Source organism: Parus major, chromosome 5 (genome assembly GCF_001522545.3).
Source record: "Parus major isolate Abel chromosome 5, Parus_major1.1, whole genome shotgun sequence".
Taxonomy (NCBI): Eukaryota; Metazoa; Chordata; class Aves; order Passeriformes; family Paridae; genus Parus; species Parus major.
In genome coordinates this window covers 24,766,802-24,785,380 of record NC_031774.1, presented here as the reverse complement: position 1 = coordinate 24,785,380, position 18,579 = coordinate 24,766,802, and the positions used below count along the sequence as shown (strand labels likewise).

At 42.2% G+C, this 18,579-nt stretch overlaps 1 protein-coding gene across 5 annotated transcripts in view; it reads right to left on the bottom strand.

Moving 5' to 3' along the window:
• ITPKA (inositol-trisphosphate 3-kinase A) overlaps window positions 1–18,579 on the bottom strand; it is a 54,814-nt gene that overhangs the window by 27,707 nt on the left and 8,528 nt on the right. For all 5 annotated transcript variants that reach the window (XR_004498023.1, XR_004498022.1, XM_019006999.2 and 2 more), the window contains 2 exons: window positions 2,791–2,887; window positions 445–658 (listed from right to left, as the gene is read on the bottom strand). Coding sequence is in view for 3 of the 5 variants with exons in the window: in XM_019006999.2 (XP_018862544.1) it covers window positions 445–658; window positions 2,791–2,887 (311 nt within the window). In the remaining 2 variants the exon portion in view is untranslated. The remainder of the gene's footprint in view (window positions 1–444; window positions 659–2,790; window positions 2,888–18,579) is intronic.

Genomic DNA, 18,579 nt, shown 5'->3' with positions numbered 1-18,579 from the left:
AAGGAAAAACATAGGTCAGTCCTGAGCAAATGGTCAACTCTTTAAAGAAAAGATCAATACCAGCAAAGACTCACTCAAGCACTGGAAATGGGCTTTCACACTGCTATTCAGTTATCTGCATTGGGAGATGGAAATTTTACTTTGTGAGGCTTTCTGAATCACTGCATACACAAAGATTCAATGAACTGGCAGTGAATAAATCATGCCATTTTTTCCCATGTATTATCAGGCCACTGCAGAGAAACTTCATCTTAAATCACCCCTGAAAACTTCTGGATGTGGATAGTTTTTGAGGCTATAGATCAGTTAGTTTCCAGAATCCATGTACAAACTGGTAGTAATGGGACATATTGTCCTCGGGCTGTCAAAGGTGACTGTGAGCATGACCACATCTCCCCCTTCCTTCAAATGCAGAGAAAGCACATTCTCTTTCATTCACCCCACCTGATCCCCATCTTGCAGTCCATCACACTTGGTCCTTCAAAATCAGTAAGCAAGTCATCCAGCTGGATGTAGCTCTCGCCATCTCTTTCCACCACACCATGGAAGCAAGGGACGCAGGCTCGTAGTGGGTCTTTCATCAATCGCTCAAAACACTCCTTTTCATTCTCTGACAAGCGTTTGAGAATCTTCCCACTATCAGCTGCCTTGAAACTCCCTACAAAAAGAAAATCAAACACTTGCTGACAAGATTGACAGGCAAAAAAGAAAAACCCCTTCCCCCACCATTCCAGTTTCATCTATCTCAGTTTCATGGCAGCAGTTAGAGATTTCCCCTGAAGAGATAAGACTTTTTCATAAAAAATAAAACACACAGGACAAGTAGTTGTTAGCAGTGAAATCTGTCGGGATACATTCCCATGTCAGAATTTATTGCTTTAAGGAGTGCAGTGCTTCAGGCCATTGGGCTGTTTGGGGTTTTTTCCATGCTAGTCTTTGCAAGGTTATTAAACAATACTATACTTACTAAAATGCACGGGAAGAAGCCACAAGCCAGAATTCATTAATCCTCTGACAGGCTATTTTAAAGCTGCATAACACTGGCAGTGCTGGCTTTGTCCCTAATCCGCACACAGGGTGATACACCTGCTGAGCGTGTCCGGACAGAGGCAGCGCAGTCAGTCAGTGAGAGATAAACAGCCAGCACCAGCCAGAAGCCAAGCACTGCCCTTTCCACACAGACACACATGCTGTGACTGTGCCTGCATCTGCCTGCAGGTACTGCCTCTCCTCTGGAAACCTGCTAATCTGCTAAAGCCCTGCAGGTACAGTCTGGAGGGCAAGTGTGCTTTTTACAGCCCTGTGTCTGAATGGCATCTAGGACAAATGACATCTGCAGAGGCCACAATTAGCAGTAATCAGCCTCCACCTGCCCGGAGTTTCCAAACGCTCTCCTGTCCCGCAACCTGCTGACAGCATCTGACATGTTTCATTCAGAGGCACCCTTTAATCTACACAAAATAAACTGGGCACCAGAATAGGAGCCTCATTAATCCTGGGGATAACACTCAACCTCTGCCACAGTGGGTTCCTTCGGCCATTGCAAACTGGTTCTTCTCTGACAAATCCTCGAACAGGCATTGCCTCGTCAAAAGGGCAAGGCTGGTAACAGCCCAGGTTCTAGTTCAGAAAAAAACCCTCATATCAGAGAAGAACAGCTGCAGAAAGGATGGAGTAAACCCAACCACAGAACACTGCTGAAAGGAAACTGGAACAGTATCTCTCCTAATCAGCTTCTAGTAAACTCTTAAGCCTCCTCTTCCACCCTACCATATGAGTCTCCAGAAGGGTTATGATGACATGACCAATGCATCACTCCACACAGATGAAGCCAGCTCACATCTGTGACAAAAACGGCATTAAGACTGGGTTGTCTTGGCACTTCATGTGATATAAATCAGACCCAACAACAACACTGTGCAAAATGTAGCTACTCAGTTTCAAGGGCTCAGTAAATTTCTCAGCACAGCTTTGAAGTGCACCATAACAGGGCATACACAGAGGTGGTTCACATACTGCATTACAGCACGATGCAGCGTAGGAGCCTGCCCACATGTGTACTAATAAAGCCCTGCTAGCACTACACAGGAATTATATGAAGCACATGAGACACAAACCTGATGACTTCTCTTCATTGTTTTTTTTTTTGCCTTACGAATGAAACTAAGCCTACATCATGAGCACACCTACCAATTTTTACAGACACAAAGCTAGAACCAAGCTACTCCTTGTACTCATACAGTGAACAATGACAGACTCACAATGCAAACACCTGGTCAGAAAGGCAATTTTCCATCCAAGAACCTACATTCAGATGAGGGGTTTAAAGTGCTATTAGAAACACTATCCTTTCCAAGGCCGAAGCATATACAGAACAGTATATTTATACAGTATATGTAATATATAATGGACAGTAATCCTTCCGCCTAGAGAACTAACTACCGGCTACTCAGTCAGGAGAAATGACCCCATGCTGCAACCAACAGCATCAGACAGATTAGGGCTTTAGCTCCCCAATCTCTCATGTCCCTCTAACAAGTATTTTACACATATCACCTTACAAGCCTGGCCCTTCTCCAGAGTCTGACCACTGCTTCCCTGCTCATCTCATTATTCAGGTATATCACTCCCACTTCCCTATCCACACCACAACTAAAACACATCTTAGGTCACAGATTTGTGTGATATTGCCTGCTTCCTTTTTTACCTGAAGGAAGGAAACAGAGAGTGTTCTCCTCGCTGCAGTCATCCTCACTCCCAAGACAAACACATTTAAGATACCCCTCTCACCTGTATGCCCAGCCAGCTGCACCCATGAGTAGCGTTTCTTGAAGGGGCTGATGACTGGTAAGTTAACCATGGTTTTAATTGTATGCCATGCCTTTTTCTGGAAAAGAAAAAAAATCTTAAGTTGGGCAAAAGCTGAAATCCTGACATGGCACAAATGTATTACAGAGCTTCATGCACATTGAATTGTTCCTCACTAATGTGTAAGTGCTCAAAGGTGGAACCACAAAGCAAACACTATCATCATTGTTGGAAAAATATGCACACAAACCCAAGAATGGACAAACAAAGATAACGCCCTGCCATGCACAAGAAAGCTGCCTATAAGGAGAAAAAAAAAAAAAAAAAGTCAAACTGCACGTCACAGGCCTGTTCTTAGCCACACCTCACCCTCTGTGTGTGAGTCACACAGTATGTGGACAGCAGATGCTGAACGAGCACACACATGCACACATACGCACATTTAAGTTTCCATGAGACATGCACATAAGCTGCTTGTCACTGTCAGCAACACTTCCCTTTCCCAGGGAACTTCAGCATCACCTCACTCTTAACAGCTTTTAACGAGTCAGCAGGTAAATCTTACGTGACACATGCATAGAATGTGCATCTCTAGTTGGACACGGAGTTCTCCCAGGTCCCTCAGCACCCACTGACAGTGTGCTGCAGAATCTACTCCAGGTCTTGAGTTTTCCTACTCCCTCCGCTCTTTCCCAATCCTGTTACTTTTTAACAAAGCTGGGCATTGCTCTGGAAACCTTTGGCTGCAGCTGGGTACCGCTGCAGGCAGACAGGGAAACAGAACAGCTGCTCACAAAGAGCAGCTGAGTGTTCTGTCACAAAGGCAGGAAAAAGAAAAAAAATAAAAATAAGGAGAAAGTGAAAAAGTCTCATGCTCTGGAACAGAAAGCTAGGTGGGAGAGAACCACAGTCCACCAGTGTTCATGTTACACTTGGAGGGATCCCAAAGTGCTTTACAAACAATGAGAGAAGGCTAAGTTCTCCTATCACTAGAACACAACACCCTGCTGGAGAAGAAAAATGGAGCTGCACAATATTTATGGCATGACAGTTTAGTGCTGAGCAGGTTTTGTTGGGGTCAAGTGCGGCTGGGGGTTTGGCTGCATTTACAGAAGTGCTTATCAACAGCCCAGTTGGAAATCACTAAGATCAATGGGTGGCATTAACATCACTGAAAACAAGTTTAGGTGCTTGCTCATCAGCTGAAAAATACGCATGCAAAACAACTGTGTCTTCTCTAGCATGGATATTGATTTGAAGATTTAGGTGCTTAGGATACCTCATTTTTATTGTCTTCTACACTCTGAGTGAGAAACAGAAAATGCGCAATTACAGGCAATGATACACAGGCAAAACGTTGCTCTTCAGATCACACTCTGACCTGCCCATGCTTTTCCCAAACTTACTAACTTACACCACATTTCTTATAAAGTACCCTCCAGCAACACTGGTCACTAAGTGAAGGCAAAAACCTGCAGCTATCTTAGAATGTAGCAAGAGGATATATGAAACCACAGACAAAAGCGATTTTTTTTAAGGATTTGCCTTCACAAGAAAGTTTTAAGTTTAGGTCAGTTTAATTCAAAGCATAACTGTCATATGAGCATACTTACTCTGAAATGAGATTGCTTCTACCTATTTAACTTTGGTTTTTAATGGAGTTCAAGATGAAATTAAGTCACTCTTATCCAGATATGTGCCACATGCAGCAATGATACTTTTGCAAATATACTATACCAGTGAGAGGAAGCATCCAGAGAAAACCCTGGATGTTTGAGAATTATGAAGACTCAGCTGCACCTATTAAAACTCCATGGATGTTTCTTGCTCTAGCTAAACTCCAATTTCATAACTAACTTCTGCAGGTTCATATGCTATATTATTTGGATTTCATATTTCTTATAATTTGCTTTAAACTGTTCCAAACTGCAGCCTTGCAGTGTTGAACAATGACTTGTGTCTATTGCAGACCCAGCTGCTGCTCTGTGAGGATGAGAGAGACTCTTGTACACCACTTAAACATGTCCATAGCCTCCTGCTGGAGTAAAGTGCAATGTAAATACTGTTTTTCAAGGAGCAAAGAAATTATTTTTTTATAGTTTGTCAGATTTCACTGATAGAAGAAGCTCTTCAGTCTACTCTGCTGTTTCTGTTCCAGAAGAACAGAGTCCCAAGTTATTTAAACAGTAGTTGAAAAAAACATCCTTATGGAGAAAAATTACCTCTTTGAATCTAGCTCCTGCCAAAGATTTAGTTTTTTGAGATTCCAGACCAGTTTTCAGAACAACACTGCTTTTTCCCCATCCCTTAATCAGAAGTCAACGTTGCTCCATAACTGCCATAAAGACCCCATACACATCATAACACTCCACTCCTAACAAACTGCATCCTGTTTCCCAATGGCTTGTCATACTGCTATACGCATCAGTAACGAGAAGCACAGATTCTCAACGAATGCACATCAACTGTCAATGCAACATCACACTCCAGTGGCTCTCCTGCCTCCTCCCTCCCACCTAACACTAAGAAACTGAAGGTTTTATTTGTACTGTGGGCGTGAAGGAGAGACAATGGGCCAAATTCAGCCCTAGCTCAAGTGGACTTTGGCTGCTTAGGTTACGGCTGCCTTGGATAAGTATGTTTAAGTTACTCATCCAATAACTAGACACTGACAATTTTTATTTACCTTATTTAATTTTAAATAATCTCTTAACAAATCTCTCCTCCCTCTCAAGGTAGGGAAAGCAGAAGGCTCAGGCTGGGAGGGAACGGATTACCTTCAGACCCATCCTGCAGGGAGTGATGCCATCAGCAGGGGTTCAGCAGTTTCGCTTTCTTCTACCTCAATTTCTTGTCTCCCCGCTCAGTTAACCCAGGGTACAAATTGCCAGGATGCAAGCAGGGCTGCATGCTGGTAGAGCAGTGGTGTGAGTGGGAAGATGAAAACTTTGTGTGCTTGCTGTAGGAGGAATCATTCTCACTTCTATTTCTAAAGCAAGATCTCTTCTTCTTTGTTAGCAATGGCATTATGTGCTTTTCAAATCACTGCCTTATGCTGCAATGGCAAAGGGGGCTTCTACCACTGCCCATCTGTACTTGCATCCTGATCTCCCTCCTTCCTCTACCTCTCTGTTTCTTCTAGATTCCTGCTCAGTCTTCCTTGATTTTTTTGCTCTGCCTGCATTTCTCCAAGACCTCACTTCTTCTAGATTCCCAGGGGAAACTCAGGTATCTCTGTATTGTATCTGCATTCAGGATTGTCTGAATCAGATGCTCTTGACATCACTGATGCTATTTTATATGCCTCAATATGTTCAAGAGTTTTCCAAAAGTAAGAAGAAAGGCATTCCAAGAGAGCCAAGAAGCAAACTATTAACATTCTTAGACTCAGCATGTAAGTTACTCGACGTGAACTTTAACTGACACATGATATAAACCCACCTGAGCAATAAAAGGTGTGGGGCAATAAAGAGAGAAAAACAAGTTTGCTGCCAGTGGGGCAGGCCATGTGACAGTCTGTGTCATGGCAAGTGTGCCCCTGGCAGCAAATGGACAAAATTTCAGGGAAGAGAATGGGAGAAGGAATTGACCCAATGCTGCCACAGCACATGCAAAGGAACTGTGGCAATCTGATCTGCTACCTAGATTACTCTCTTGACTCACTTTCCTAACTTTGAAGCACAGCTCTGAAGAGAAGCACACATCCATGCAGCAGATGTGGAGACCTGCTCTGTGCACATGCAGACAAGACGCTGGCCAGATGAGGTATTCCCAACCTGTTCAGCCCTGGATAAAGGTGGCTGCTGCTATCATGTCTATCCATTGAGGAAGAGCAAAGAGCAGCAGTAACCAAGCACCACTGGTTTGTGTGAGCATGGCTTTCTCCAGGCCTTTTTTCATGATAAGCATGCAACTTCACACAAGACCAGCATGCAGAGGTACAGTCATGATGAACCTGCACAAATATACTGGAAGACTTGCTTCATGAAAATCCACTGAACTCTCTGAGAGGTCTTTCATCCATTTCAAGGAGGTTAGACTCAGACCCCACTGTCCCCAAGAATAAATCTCCCAGAACCACCAGGCTTTCTTGAAACCCTCCCATCACTTCAGGACAAGAGCTGTAACATCCTAACAGACAAGCTCACCGAAGAGATTAGTGCAAACTCCCTGAATTGGATAGGGTTTTTTAGTTGCTGTTGTTGTTTTACAGCCAGTACAGAACAACTAGCATCTCTCTGAGCATATGCTGAATCCCTCAGGAACAGGAGAGCCACTCTAATTCCTAAAGGCAACAGCAGAGAGGGACCTGAACCTTCCTCTGTTGTTCTGTGGAAAAATAAATAAATCTCTTACTTATTTAAGGGTAAAAAGAAAACAATATCTCAGTTCTGTGAATGTCTGAAACAAATGTAACTACCCTCAGGCAAGAAATGACAAACAGTTAACATACACAAGAATTTGTTTCACTTAGGACTTTTTAGCAATTACAATAATTAAAAACATCAGTGACATCTAAATTAGGAAGTGTTGGGGGTAGGGGGAATAAGAAATACCTTTCCTTAAGAAAAGTGAAGTAATTCAGCTTTCATAATTCTAGCACATTACTTGAAATTATAACGAGTTAAAGAACAAAAGAACACTAAAATTTTATATAAATCATAAGGGGTCTTTAAAAACATCCATGATTCCATCAGCAGCAGAGTGGAGGTGTAGTTTCTTGCCTGAGCTGGTAAATCATCATGGAAATTCTGCTAGGCTACTGCAAACAATGACCTTTGAATCCTTTTATCGGGTAAATTTCAGTGGTTTCTTTATCCAAGATCCTGTTGTATTTTTTTTTTTTTTTTGGATCACTAGTATAAAGCCTACAGAAAAAAGCTATTATGACAGCAAGAAACAAAAGAATAATGAGAAATTTTTTCAGGAATCCTTTTTTTTTTTCCTAAAAGGCTTTAAGAAAGAGTGTACTTAATTGTCAGCCATCATTATCTACTGTTCTCTTAAAGTCTTTACATCATTTAGGCTAAATTCTGCCACTCTGGGACATGGGGGCTGAAATCTAATCTGTAATGCTGGTTGCCACTGCCTACTCAGTGTCTCACCAACTCCTAGAAGGAGCAAAGTTCCTCCACAGGGACTTGTAAGGAGTACAGAAAACTATAATTATCAAAATGTTATTATGTGCATTTCAGAACAATCCTGTAAGAGCCATGTGCCCAGACTGCAGGAGCACTGAGCAACCCCTTGCCCAGGGATGTTGGCCAGCACATGAGAAGGTGATGAGTGTTGGCCTCTTTTGGGGCACAGTAACCACAGCAAGAGTGTCTGGAAAAGTAAAGTGTCTGGGAACTCATCAGACCAGTTAATAGCTGGAACTGCCTTCTATGAGCAGGCTCAAAAATAACACTAAGAATTACTAAACTGTGTATCAGTTATGATTTATCCAGACACAGTATTAGCCATTCTCCAGTGGCTCACCTTTCTGCTGGGTTGGCTTTTTTGCCCTTCTTCTCTTCCTTCCTGGTCACACACTAGCATCCATATTACTCTGAGTGACAAATCCTCATGAGGTCCACTGTATTACTCACACAGGTGTCTGAACTATCAGTTTGAGCAGGTACCCAGCTCATTACCTTCTGTTCATAATTGTTTCTTTTAAACTCTGTATCTTTTACAGTTTTATTACTATTTCATAGAACTTGTCAAGTTGGAAGGGACCACCACAGTGGGTCATTTGGTCCAACCTCCATGCTCAAGCAGGGTCATTCTAGAGCACATAGCACAGGATCCCATCCAGATGGCTCCAGACTATCTCCAGTGAGGGAGACTCCACAACCTCCCTGGGCAACCTGTTTCGGTGCTTGACCACCTGTAGAAGTTTTACCTCCTATTCAGGTGGAACTTCCTGTGCATCCGTTTCTGCCCATTGCCTCTTGTCCTGTTGCTTGGCACCACTGAGCAGAGCCTGGCTCCATCCTCTGACAGCTCCCTCTGATCCAGACAGACATTGATGAGGTCCCATCTCCAGTGTCTCTTTTCAAGGCTGAACAAGCCCAGCTTCCTCAGCCCTTCCTCATAAGAGAGATGCTCCAGTCTCCTAATCCTCTTCAAAGCCCTTCTCTGGACCTGCTCCAGGAGCTCCGTGTCTCTCTTGTGCTGAGGAGACCAGATGCAGCCTCACAAGGGCTAAGCAGAAGGACAGAATCACATTCCTAGACCTGCTGGCAATGCTCTTCTTAATGCATTCCAAGAAACCATTGGCCTTCTTGACCTCCAGTTTTACTTTTTATAGTATATACACTTACTTAAAATGTTTTTTAAAGCCTCTGAGTTAATTTTATCTACAAAATCCTTGACTGCTTTATTTACCATAGTTTATTAAAACTGAAAGCAGTTTGAAAGCTAATTTGTTTTCTTAATAATTTATGCCATTTTATTAAATTAGTTAAATAATTTATAAAATTAAAATAATATACTTTTTCTTTGTTTTCATTACTGTTTGCCATTTCATTTGAATTGGCTTTGACCTGACATATTGGACCTACACAGGTAAAGAACCTAAATATAGGTCTAGAGCTATTAACTGTATTATTTTAATGGACCAAACCTAGTCCAAGCAAAACTTTGTTTTCATCTGTTTCAACACAGTCAATACCTGCCATTACTATAAAAAGCTTCCATGAGAAATAATTTTGAGCAAATCACAAACAAGAAAATTACTGGCCTAATTTAATTACTGTGTAATTAGATCAACTTCTTTCTCTGTGTGAATGTAGTCAATAACAACAGTACTATAATTATAATCTACTGAAAAAATAATCACACACCACTTAAGCAAAGTATCTACTGCTTTGTCAAAATCACAATACTCTACTGAGACAAGTTGTTATCAGCACAATTTCCCACAAACCAATGACTTTCCATGGGCACAGCTTCCCAGCAGCCAGCTTCAATGGTTATTATGGATTTCATTTTTTCAAGGAGCACAGCTCTGGGACAGTTCACCATATGGCTTCACCTCATGAAGAGAACCGAGGATCTGAGTGATGTTATATAAGAAAAAAAAATAAATTAAAAGATAGTGAGAGTTGCTGAGCAACACAGTATCTTTCCGGTTACAGTCAAAAAATTTGCCTGTCAAGGGATTCTGGTTTTGAGCTGTTTCAGTTTGAAGCTTAGTGTAGTTGTCTCTGCAGATCTGAAACAGGCAGGCAGTCATCTTGGTCAGATCCAGATCCTGAACCAGCTGACATTTTGATGCCAAATGTAAGCAAAACATAATTATCCTAGGTATTTCTTCTAGTAATATATACAGATATATACATACGCATCCATGCATGCTTTTAAAGTACCTAAAGCAGATAGTAAAAGCCTTTGATTGCAGATGATCAAAATTCCTTTACTTTTTTTTATAATTATCCATCCTATAACAACTCCTAGGCTTGGGATTATCTAGTACTTGAAGAAACTTAGAACACCTAACAAGACATGGAGCAAGTGAGGCATACATGACGTTTTTACCACATTTGTTGGCAGCAATATAACTGAAATATCCAGAACTGTTCTGTGTAGGGAAGCAAGGTACAAGATTTTCCCACAGCCAAAACAAAAATGCCCCAAACAACAGAAAATCCCTGAATTTATCACAGAAGGCACTTTATACTTGCAGCAGCCAGTTTCTGTGCTCTTGACCCTTATTAAAGGTTCCTGGAATCCTCAAGCTCAGGAGATTCCTGCTGCCAAGTCTACTACCCACTTGGCTGAATCAGACATGAATCACAAATCGAGACAAAGATCTCAATGGGTGGGAGGTGAAAGAGCAAGTTAAGAAGGAGAATGCTCCCCAAACGTACGTGAGTGAACCCTCACCTTTATCACCGAGCTTCTGAGTGCAACACTTAATTCAGCTCCCAAGGTAGGGTAAGGCTCCTGCAGCAATTCACTTAGCCCCATTACTACCACATTTCACCTTCTCTTGGTCCTGGGCAGGAAACAGGTTTCTGAAGCACCAAACACTAATACACACAGGAGTCAGTGTTTAGGAATAGAGGAAAAGCTATTTGGGACCAGAATTTTGCACTGTGTTAACTGACATCTGGCCAGCCTGGTCCAGAGTCCAGAGCTCAAGCATCAGCTTTGGAAAGTCTATGCCCTGACATGCAACAGCATCATTCTTCACGCTGAGGTCTGTGCCAATCAATGCCAACTGGTAATTTGGCTGAATCACAGCAAATGGCCCTCTGCCAGGGCAGCTGTGTTACTTCAAATGCTGCTGCTCAAGGAATACAGTGTAACCACATCCCTGGTCAAGGATATCCCTGAGCCTTCTCCAGGCTCTGGATGCCTTGGAGCCCTGACCATCCTTGTATCTAAGTCCCCAGGGGAACTTAACACTCCCTTCTCTGTCACACAGTTGATCTTCCCATGATGTAGGAGTGCCAGCTGGAGCTGTAAGACTGATAATCAACAGCAAGGGAGAACACGCACTCCTGAAGAGCAGCAGTTCACATGCTACACCAGCAGCCTCCTGATCAGCACCTCTCATCAGACTGCCAGGCAAACTGTGAACACACCTTCATCTCTCCCTCCCCCTCTTTCACCCTCCAGACTCCAAACCTTAGAGGAGAAACAGAGCTCAGCCTGTTCTTAGCCCTTGATGCCCCTGGCTTTGCACTCAGCCATGGGTGAGGACCACAGCTGCTCAACCAGCATTTGGCAGGTGTATCCTCTGACTGCAGGCTTCCATTTCCTGTTTGTGCTGCACTCACCACGGGCTGGGCTAAAGCTTCAGAGTCATGAGAAACTTAATGCAATAAGCAGAAACAACACTGCAAGTCAGAAGCCTCAGGTTCCTGTGTTTTCTCCCCTGTGGTGCCTCACCATGCAGTGAGATGTACACTTAATTTGATTTTATGACTCTGTAGGATAGTTGGTAAGCTTGCAGGGTGCTCACCATGTCTGGATTAAAGGAAGAAGTGAAGGTAAGAGAAATGGATGGTCAGTATCAGACTCAGTTACTAGGAGCACAAAATCCCACGACCATCCCACAGCTGGATTTTACTTGTACACTCCAGGAGCACTTCCCCTCCAAATCAGAGGAAAATGAACTACAAAAAAGCAAAAGTCTTGCTTGCCTTCCTGCAAACTGCATCAAGAGCCACAGTCTGCTGACTACTCTGCAGGGATCTATGTCGACATTTTGTTTCTGGTTATTACCAGCTGAAATATCTACAACCTCTATATTAATCCTGGGCCAAAAGACAAAATAATAAAGTAATTAGATGGCTTCAAAGGTGCATTGTCACAAGGATTTCTTTCATTTATCTCACAGATACGTTGTAAAAGCTGATACTGTTGACTGAAAGACAGATTTTACTTCAACAAGAATAAACGTTTTCTGTTCTAAAGGATACTAAACTGTCTGTCTTCCATAGCAGGCACTAAACATGGCCACTATCCCTACTTTCACAGCTTGTAGTCTGCTCTGAAAGACACTGGCTCTCTAACGGGATGGAGCTCTGCCACCTGTCCTTAGTGAACACAGGAAAGCGGAACCAACAACATTCTGCCCCTAGCAGGGTTCTGCCAGAACATCAGTCTTGCTGGAAACTGAAATGTTATTATCCAAGAAGTAAATGGAAAGTTCCCACTGCAGGAAAGTTGACTCAGAGCCCAAACATTCAAGATTTATTCAGGCTGTCCATCACCCAAAACAGATATGTGGTAAATCAAACATCACTTCAGCAGATGGTGTGGCAGAAGGAAAGAAATCTTTCTTAACCTCCAAAACAACTGCAGTTGAAATCTTCAGAAACAGTCTAGCAATTTGACAATTCCCTGCCCGTCTTCCACACCTCATGGGTCACTGCCTGACATCTCGTCATGAGAAGGGGACATCTAGAAAGACAACACTCTTTACGTGATAAAATAAGCTCAACATTCTATGAGGTAGGACACAGAATTATCAGTTCCAAACAGGATGAATATTTGGAACTACTTAAAACCCGAAGAGATCCACACTTCTCTGTTCATAGACCAATAAATAGGTTCAGTCTTAAACATAATCACAACTTGTTAAGGCACGAATGTGTCATTTGTGAACTGTGCATGACCTCAAATCCAAATGTACAAGTGCCAATCCATTTAAATCAGGTGTGGTTTCTGCGTAACATCAAGAGAGACTGTTCTGGCAAGAAACCAGGAAATAACTTCAATAAGCTAATCTCCCCTGAGTGAATTTGGGAAGGAAGCTGAGCATGTGCTTCATCTTATTTGCTATGGTGGTGCAGCCTGTTACCTGGAGACACAGCTCTATCCTGCCTGCCCAGCAGTTCAGGGCTAAGCTCACCACCATTTTAACATCCCAGTGAATCAGAGGCCAGAGCAGAACTTCAGTCTGAAGAGACAAAGAGAAATAAAGAAAATTTTAATGCTTATATTTTCTTACACTTCCCTATTTGCCAGAAACTACTACCATCCAACAAGAATTGCAAAACTCTTTTCTACTAATTGGTCAAAGACCCCTCTCTTCCTATCCTCAGCAGTCTGGGTTAGTGGACACATGTTGAAAGCTGACCTTGCTTTCAACACATCCTCATGTAAGGGACCCAGAAGGTGCATCCCACACAGCTTTGAGATTCTGCCTGGAAGAAATTTAACAGTGGAAGACTATTGTACTGAAATTATTTTTTTCTATAAGAAAAGATAGGAAGTACAAGAACAGAATTAAGGCAGCTGCATGTATATATCTATATGCATCTGGAGAGGTTACTGACAGGAATCGATTTTTAAATTTTTTTACGTAACTTTTCTTTCCTACCAAGATAATTCTGCTTCTAAACTGTCAGACAGTCACTTGCAAAAGATCTGAGCAAATTTCACTGCTTCAGTATGGAATCTAGGTCCAGATATGTGCCCTTTCTCTGCTCCAGCTCCCACAACTGCAGGTCATAACAACTCTACTTCAGAACACTGTTGAATAATCAAAGTAATTAGTGCTTGTAAACTAAATTGAAGGCTCTCAAATGAGAGAGTCAAGTATTCAAATAAGCAGTTAGTAGTGTTAAGTGAAAAGACTTATTAGGGTCTAAAAATATGTCATGTGAAAAACAGATCACACACATACTGGTAACAGTTTACCAACTCTCTTCCATCTATCACAAGACAAAGTCCAGTACTCCACCACTCCTTCCTTGTCTCCTCTGAACTGCCTCTATCCATTATCCCCTAAAGAAGCATAAGGAGTTACTGCTTCACCTGTGGTGCACTGTACTGTTCAAACAGGGCCCACCCCTTGCCATGGAATGCAAGTGTCAACATGTGATAGGCACTACTGCTGAGCAGGGTGTGGTGTTTACCTAGGGGAAAGCCATATCCTTCAACCACTTTAATAACTCCAAGCTTCAACACAGTATAACTCTGAGATTATTCCAAACCACTCTGTTGAAAGGATTTTGAAACAAACAAACAAAAAAGACAACAACCCCAACCAAACAAAACCCGACACTCCTATTAATGGAATGCAGCAACGATTAAGAAACCTGTAATTCTACAGAAATGAGGACTCTTCACCTTATCCCACTGGAGCAAGAGGCTTACAAGGCAGTTGTTTGTTTTTGAAGCAAACCTGAGAAACTCTTCCTTCCCCAAGCCAGCCCTAAGAACTATGTAAGGAACACAGAGAAAAGATGATTTCTCCCTTGAGCAAAACTACAGGATCAAAAGATACTTTCTGTTAACAGAGCAACATAAGAGAGGTGAGTTGAATTCCACCTCTGTATCAGTAACAGCTAGCCCCAGAGACAAGGGGTTATTTAAGAGTTTAATTTCCATAATGTAGCCTTAAGAAAGAGAATCAAATTCAAACCTTACATAAGCACGAGTGACTCAACCAAAGACTGAAACTGAAACAAGGCATCTGTCTTCCTGAAGAGTTGTGGGTGTTTGAACAATAGCAAATGTGTTTTACGGAGCATGTTTCCTCTGCCCGGAAGGTAAACGTGTGTTCACCATCAGGATACTGGAGAATCCCACTTTTGTAGAAGCATAAGCATCAATTGCCAATTATTAAGATGCAAACCCACCTAAATATGAAGTAAAATAAACAGAGTGTAGTTTATAAAGACAATTTATCTATCAAAATTTTTATCTCATGGTAAAAAAGATTTTAAAGCCCCCATAAAACTTCAAAGAACTTCATACTGTTGGCTCCTAGCAACAGAACTGCAAGCCACGCTCCCGTATCCTGCACAACCACCTACACCAGCCTCCTGAAATATGGAGCAAGCAGCAGTTTCTGTGCCACATTGGACACAGGTAGCAAAACCCAAGAGCGACCAATATCAATTTCCCAGGGCTCAACAAAGAGAAGACAGATACTTGAAATGTCATTTGCAGAAGGGTGATGACCTACACTGAACACAGAGTAACAGGTCACACAGAGAAGTTACTTCACAAGCCAAGACTGATATTGCTGCCCATCTACTCTTTTTCTTGAAGTATGAGACATAGAAAGAATGCTGGTGACTTGGCTACATTCATCCTATAGTCCCAGACAGGATTGTTGCCTGTAAAATCAGAGGACTGAAAAGGCAGACTAGGATCAAGACACAGAACTATAGCAATGGAAGAGGATATATTTCTAGAGATTATAGAGAAAATCCCAATGGATAAACAGGGACAGAAGACAGATGATTAGTTATCAGTCACTCCAGTTTTAATATTGGAATGGGAAATCATAAAATCAGGACATCAGCCAGTCCTACTGCTGGAAAAAGACTTGGAGACTGTTGGCATAGTGATTAACAATCACTGGACTGTTAGAGAGCTCAGGATTTGCTCCCTTTCTTGGTGTCTTTGCTAAAAGCAAGTAATTTTCTTTGGTCTTGCTATGAATTTTGGAAAAAACAACCCAAAAACTGTTATAGGGGCCTGATTACTGCCCAAATCCAGGCAGACCATTAGTCCAGAGAGAATTCTATAGGCTTACTTCTTCCTAACACATAAAATATGGCTTCATTATTTTTTCCACTGACTGCCTTTGGTAGCCCTGGTGGCACCATGAACAAGTGATAGGCAAAAGCGCCTGGAAATCAGGAGTGTCCACTTTAAAATCATTTCATAGGTTCTTCAACAGAATGGCAGGACCTGTCCTGAAATGAGTACCTCAGGATTTAATTATTTACTCCTTCTGGGTTGGTACAAAGGCAAAAAAAATTCCTTGTTTAAATTCCACAAGCAAGGCAATACAAAGTGTATCAAATTATCAGCTCAAAATTCTGATACTCAGCATTTTGCTTTATCAAAAGTGAGAGCTGAAGCGTAGGAAGGTTTCTTAGTTTCTTCAGATTACATTTTCCTCTGAACAAAGCTGACCCTTTGTAGGGTCAGCAATGCTGTTCCTACAGACCATACATGGGTGGCAAAGGAGGGAGCCCACACCAAGCAGAGCTTATCATGATTAGAATATTCAGGTCAAGTGCACTTAGCCAACAACCCACTCAAACCCCACACAAGATAACAGCTGATCTGCATGCAAAAACACTGTTCACATAGATTTTTATCCTTTCTGCTGCATCACATAAGCATACAACAAAGGAGAAGCATACAAAGGCCATACTGACTTCTCTAGCTCTGCCTCTTTCAGAAGATCAGGGTCTCAAAACCCAGATTTCCTGCACAAAGCACCAGTGCACAAGGATTCTTTATATGTGTTTAATTTTCTGGTGATTTGCTCTTAGCTACCCACCTCAAAAAAGAGCTAAAATGGGTTTACTTCAGATTGAACAGTTCTATCAAAACCTTGAGTTGTTTCCAAAACTAGAAAAAGATTCATATTGACCCCACTACAAAATTTCTAGTGAATCCTCTGAAAAGCTTTTTAACCTTGAATTTCAAGAAAAGAGCCTGAAATCTAGGAAGAGGAGTGTTTTCAAAGCAGGAGTAAGGAATGGGAGGAGCAGAAGTCAACCTAACAAGGCCTGGCAAATTGTAAGAACCTCAAAATTAATTTGCGGTAGACTCTCATTAGTATTTAATTACCTTCTGTGGAGACTGCTGGGCACAGCACACACAAGGGATCAGCATAGCTCAGCTGTGAGGGATGTGTTCAGCCATGCACAGGAGGTGAGCTTGAGGAGGCTCAGCTGTGCCCCAGGCAGCTGTGAAGCAGGTTTTCCCCACACCAGAGGGCACCTGTCACGGTGCCTGCAGAGCCTCTCCAAGCGCAGCCCTCCTGTGAGTGCCCTCTTTAGCAAGGGCACGTTGCCCAGGCCAGGCAGCGCCGCCTCGCTCCACAGCGTGCATTTTGGAAAGTGGGGGGAAGATGAAACATCACTGCCTGATGTTAGCACCTTCCACCCCTGGAACATGCTCAGATTCAGAACCACATTTGTGCTGGAACTTTAATAATGCCTTAACTGCAAAACTGGGTACTCAGAAATTTTCAGAATTGAAGTTTTCGGTACAAACTTTAAGACAACTGTTACCGCAGCAGTAGACTGTTTTCCAAATTTAAATGAATTTGTTTTCACAACCTGTTCAGTGAAGTGTTTTATTCACAACTTACAGGGAAAAATACTGAAGGAAAGATGGGTTAATTATTTAGTTAGGAAAGTTATTCTTTGTTTATTTATAGTTACATAATAGTTATATTTATTTATTATAAAAACTAATTTTGAAAGCTTAAACTGAGGTGTCAGCTTTTGCTTTTTCTAATACCCAGTGTTATACAATAATGTAGAATAGTGCTGTAGAACAGCTCCCATTAACTTTGGCTGCATGTACAAATGTTCAGTGCTTCTGCTAGTAAGGCTCACTCTCAAGTTAGTAAAAAAGGAGAATGAAAAAAAAAATACTGTTATTTGCCATGGTGAAAGCCTCCATAAATAACTTCCCTAGTCTCTTACCAGGCAAAGAGGGACTGTGAAACTGTGAAAGGCAGCAGTTCTCCACATCAGCATTCAGCAGCGTTAAATTGGGAAGTCAGCCTTTCCCTTCCTGTGATCTGCTGCAGAGCTATCTGTGAATAAACAGAGGTTCTGCAATACATGTCATCAGACACTGTGGAACTGTAACTTATCCTTTGAGTTGACTGAAAATACAGAACAGTTGAAACTCATGAATTCTGTGCATCAAGTGCTAACCCTGCTTGTGATGAAAGACAGTAGAACATTAACATACCCACACTGCAGGCACGTGAATTCTTTCATTACATACACTTTCAATGTTTGACTAATGACTTCTTAATATAGTTGTCACATGTTCTCCTGCTTTTTTTGACAATGTATTTTCCTTGAACTTTAAAGCAATAATCTCCTTGCCTATTAAGTTTTGCTTTTCCCTCTAGTCCTTCCTCTCACATTTCCAGTAGCCTTCCCAACCCCCGTCAGTCATTCCCCTTCTGTCTGGTTGTCACAACCCTCTTATCTCCCTCATCTCCAAAGTTCTGCTCTTGAGTAGCCTGCATTAGAACCTTGCAGCTACCCTTTGCAATGTGTGTACCCATAAGACTGGTGATTTGAAAGCACAAGACAGAACCACTACCTGCGCCACGTGCTCAGAGGTTCTTTGAAGGTTTTCAGCAGAGGTGGTGATTTCAGAGCATCTGAATAGTACCTCCAGTAGTGGAAGGTGCTGACACACGGCAACAATGCTCCCTCCATTTCCAAAGTACGTGCTACAGAGCGAGCCAGCGCTGGCTGGTGCTGGTGAGAAATGCCTTCTTGTATGGGAAAACTCAATTCACAGCTGCCTGGTGCTCAGCTGAGC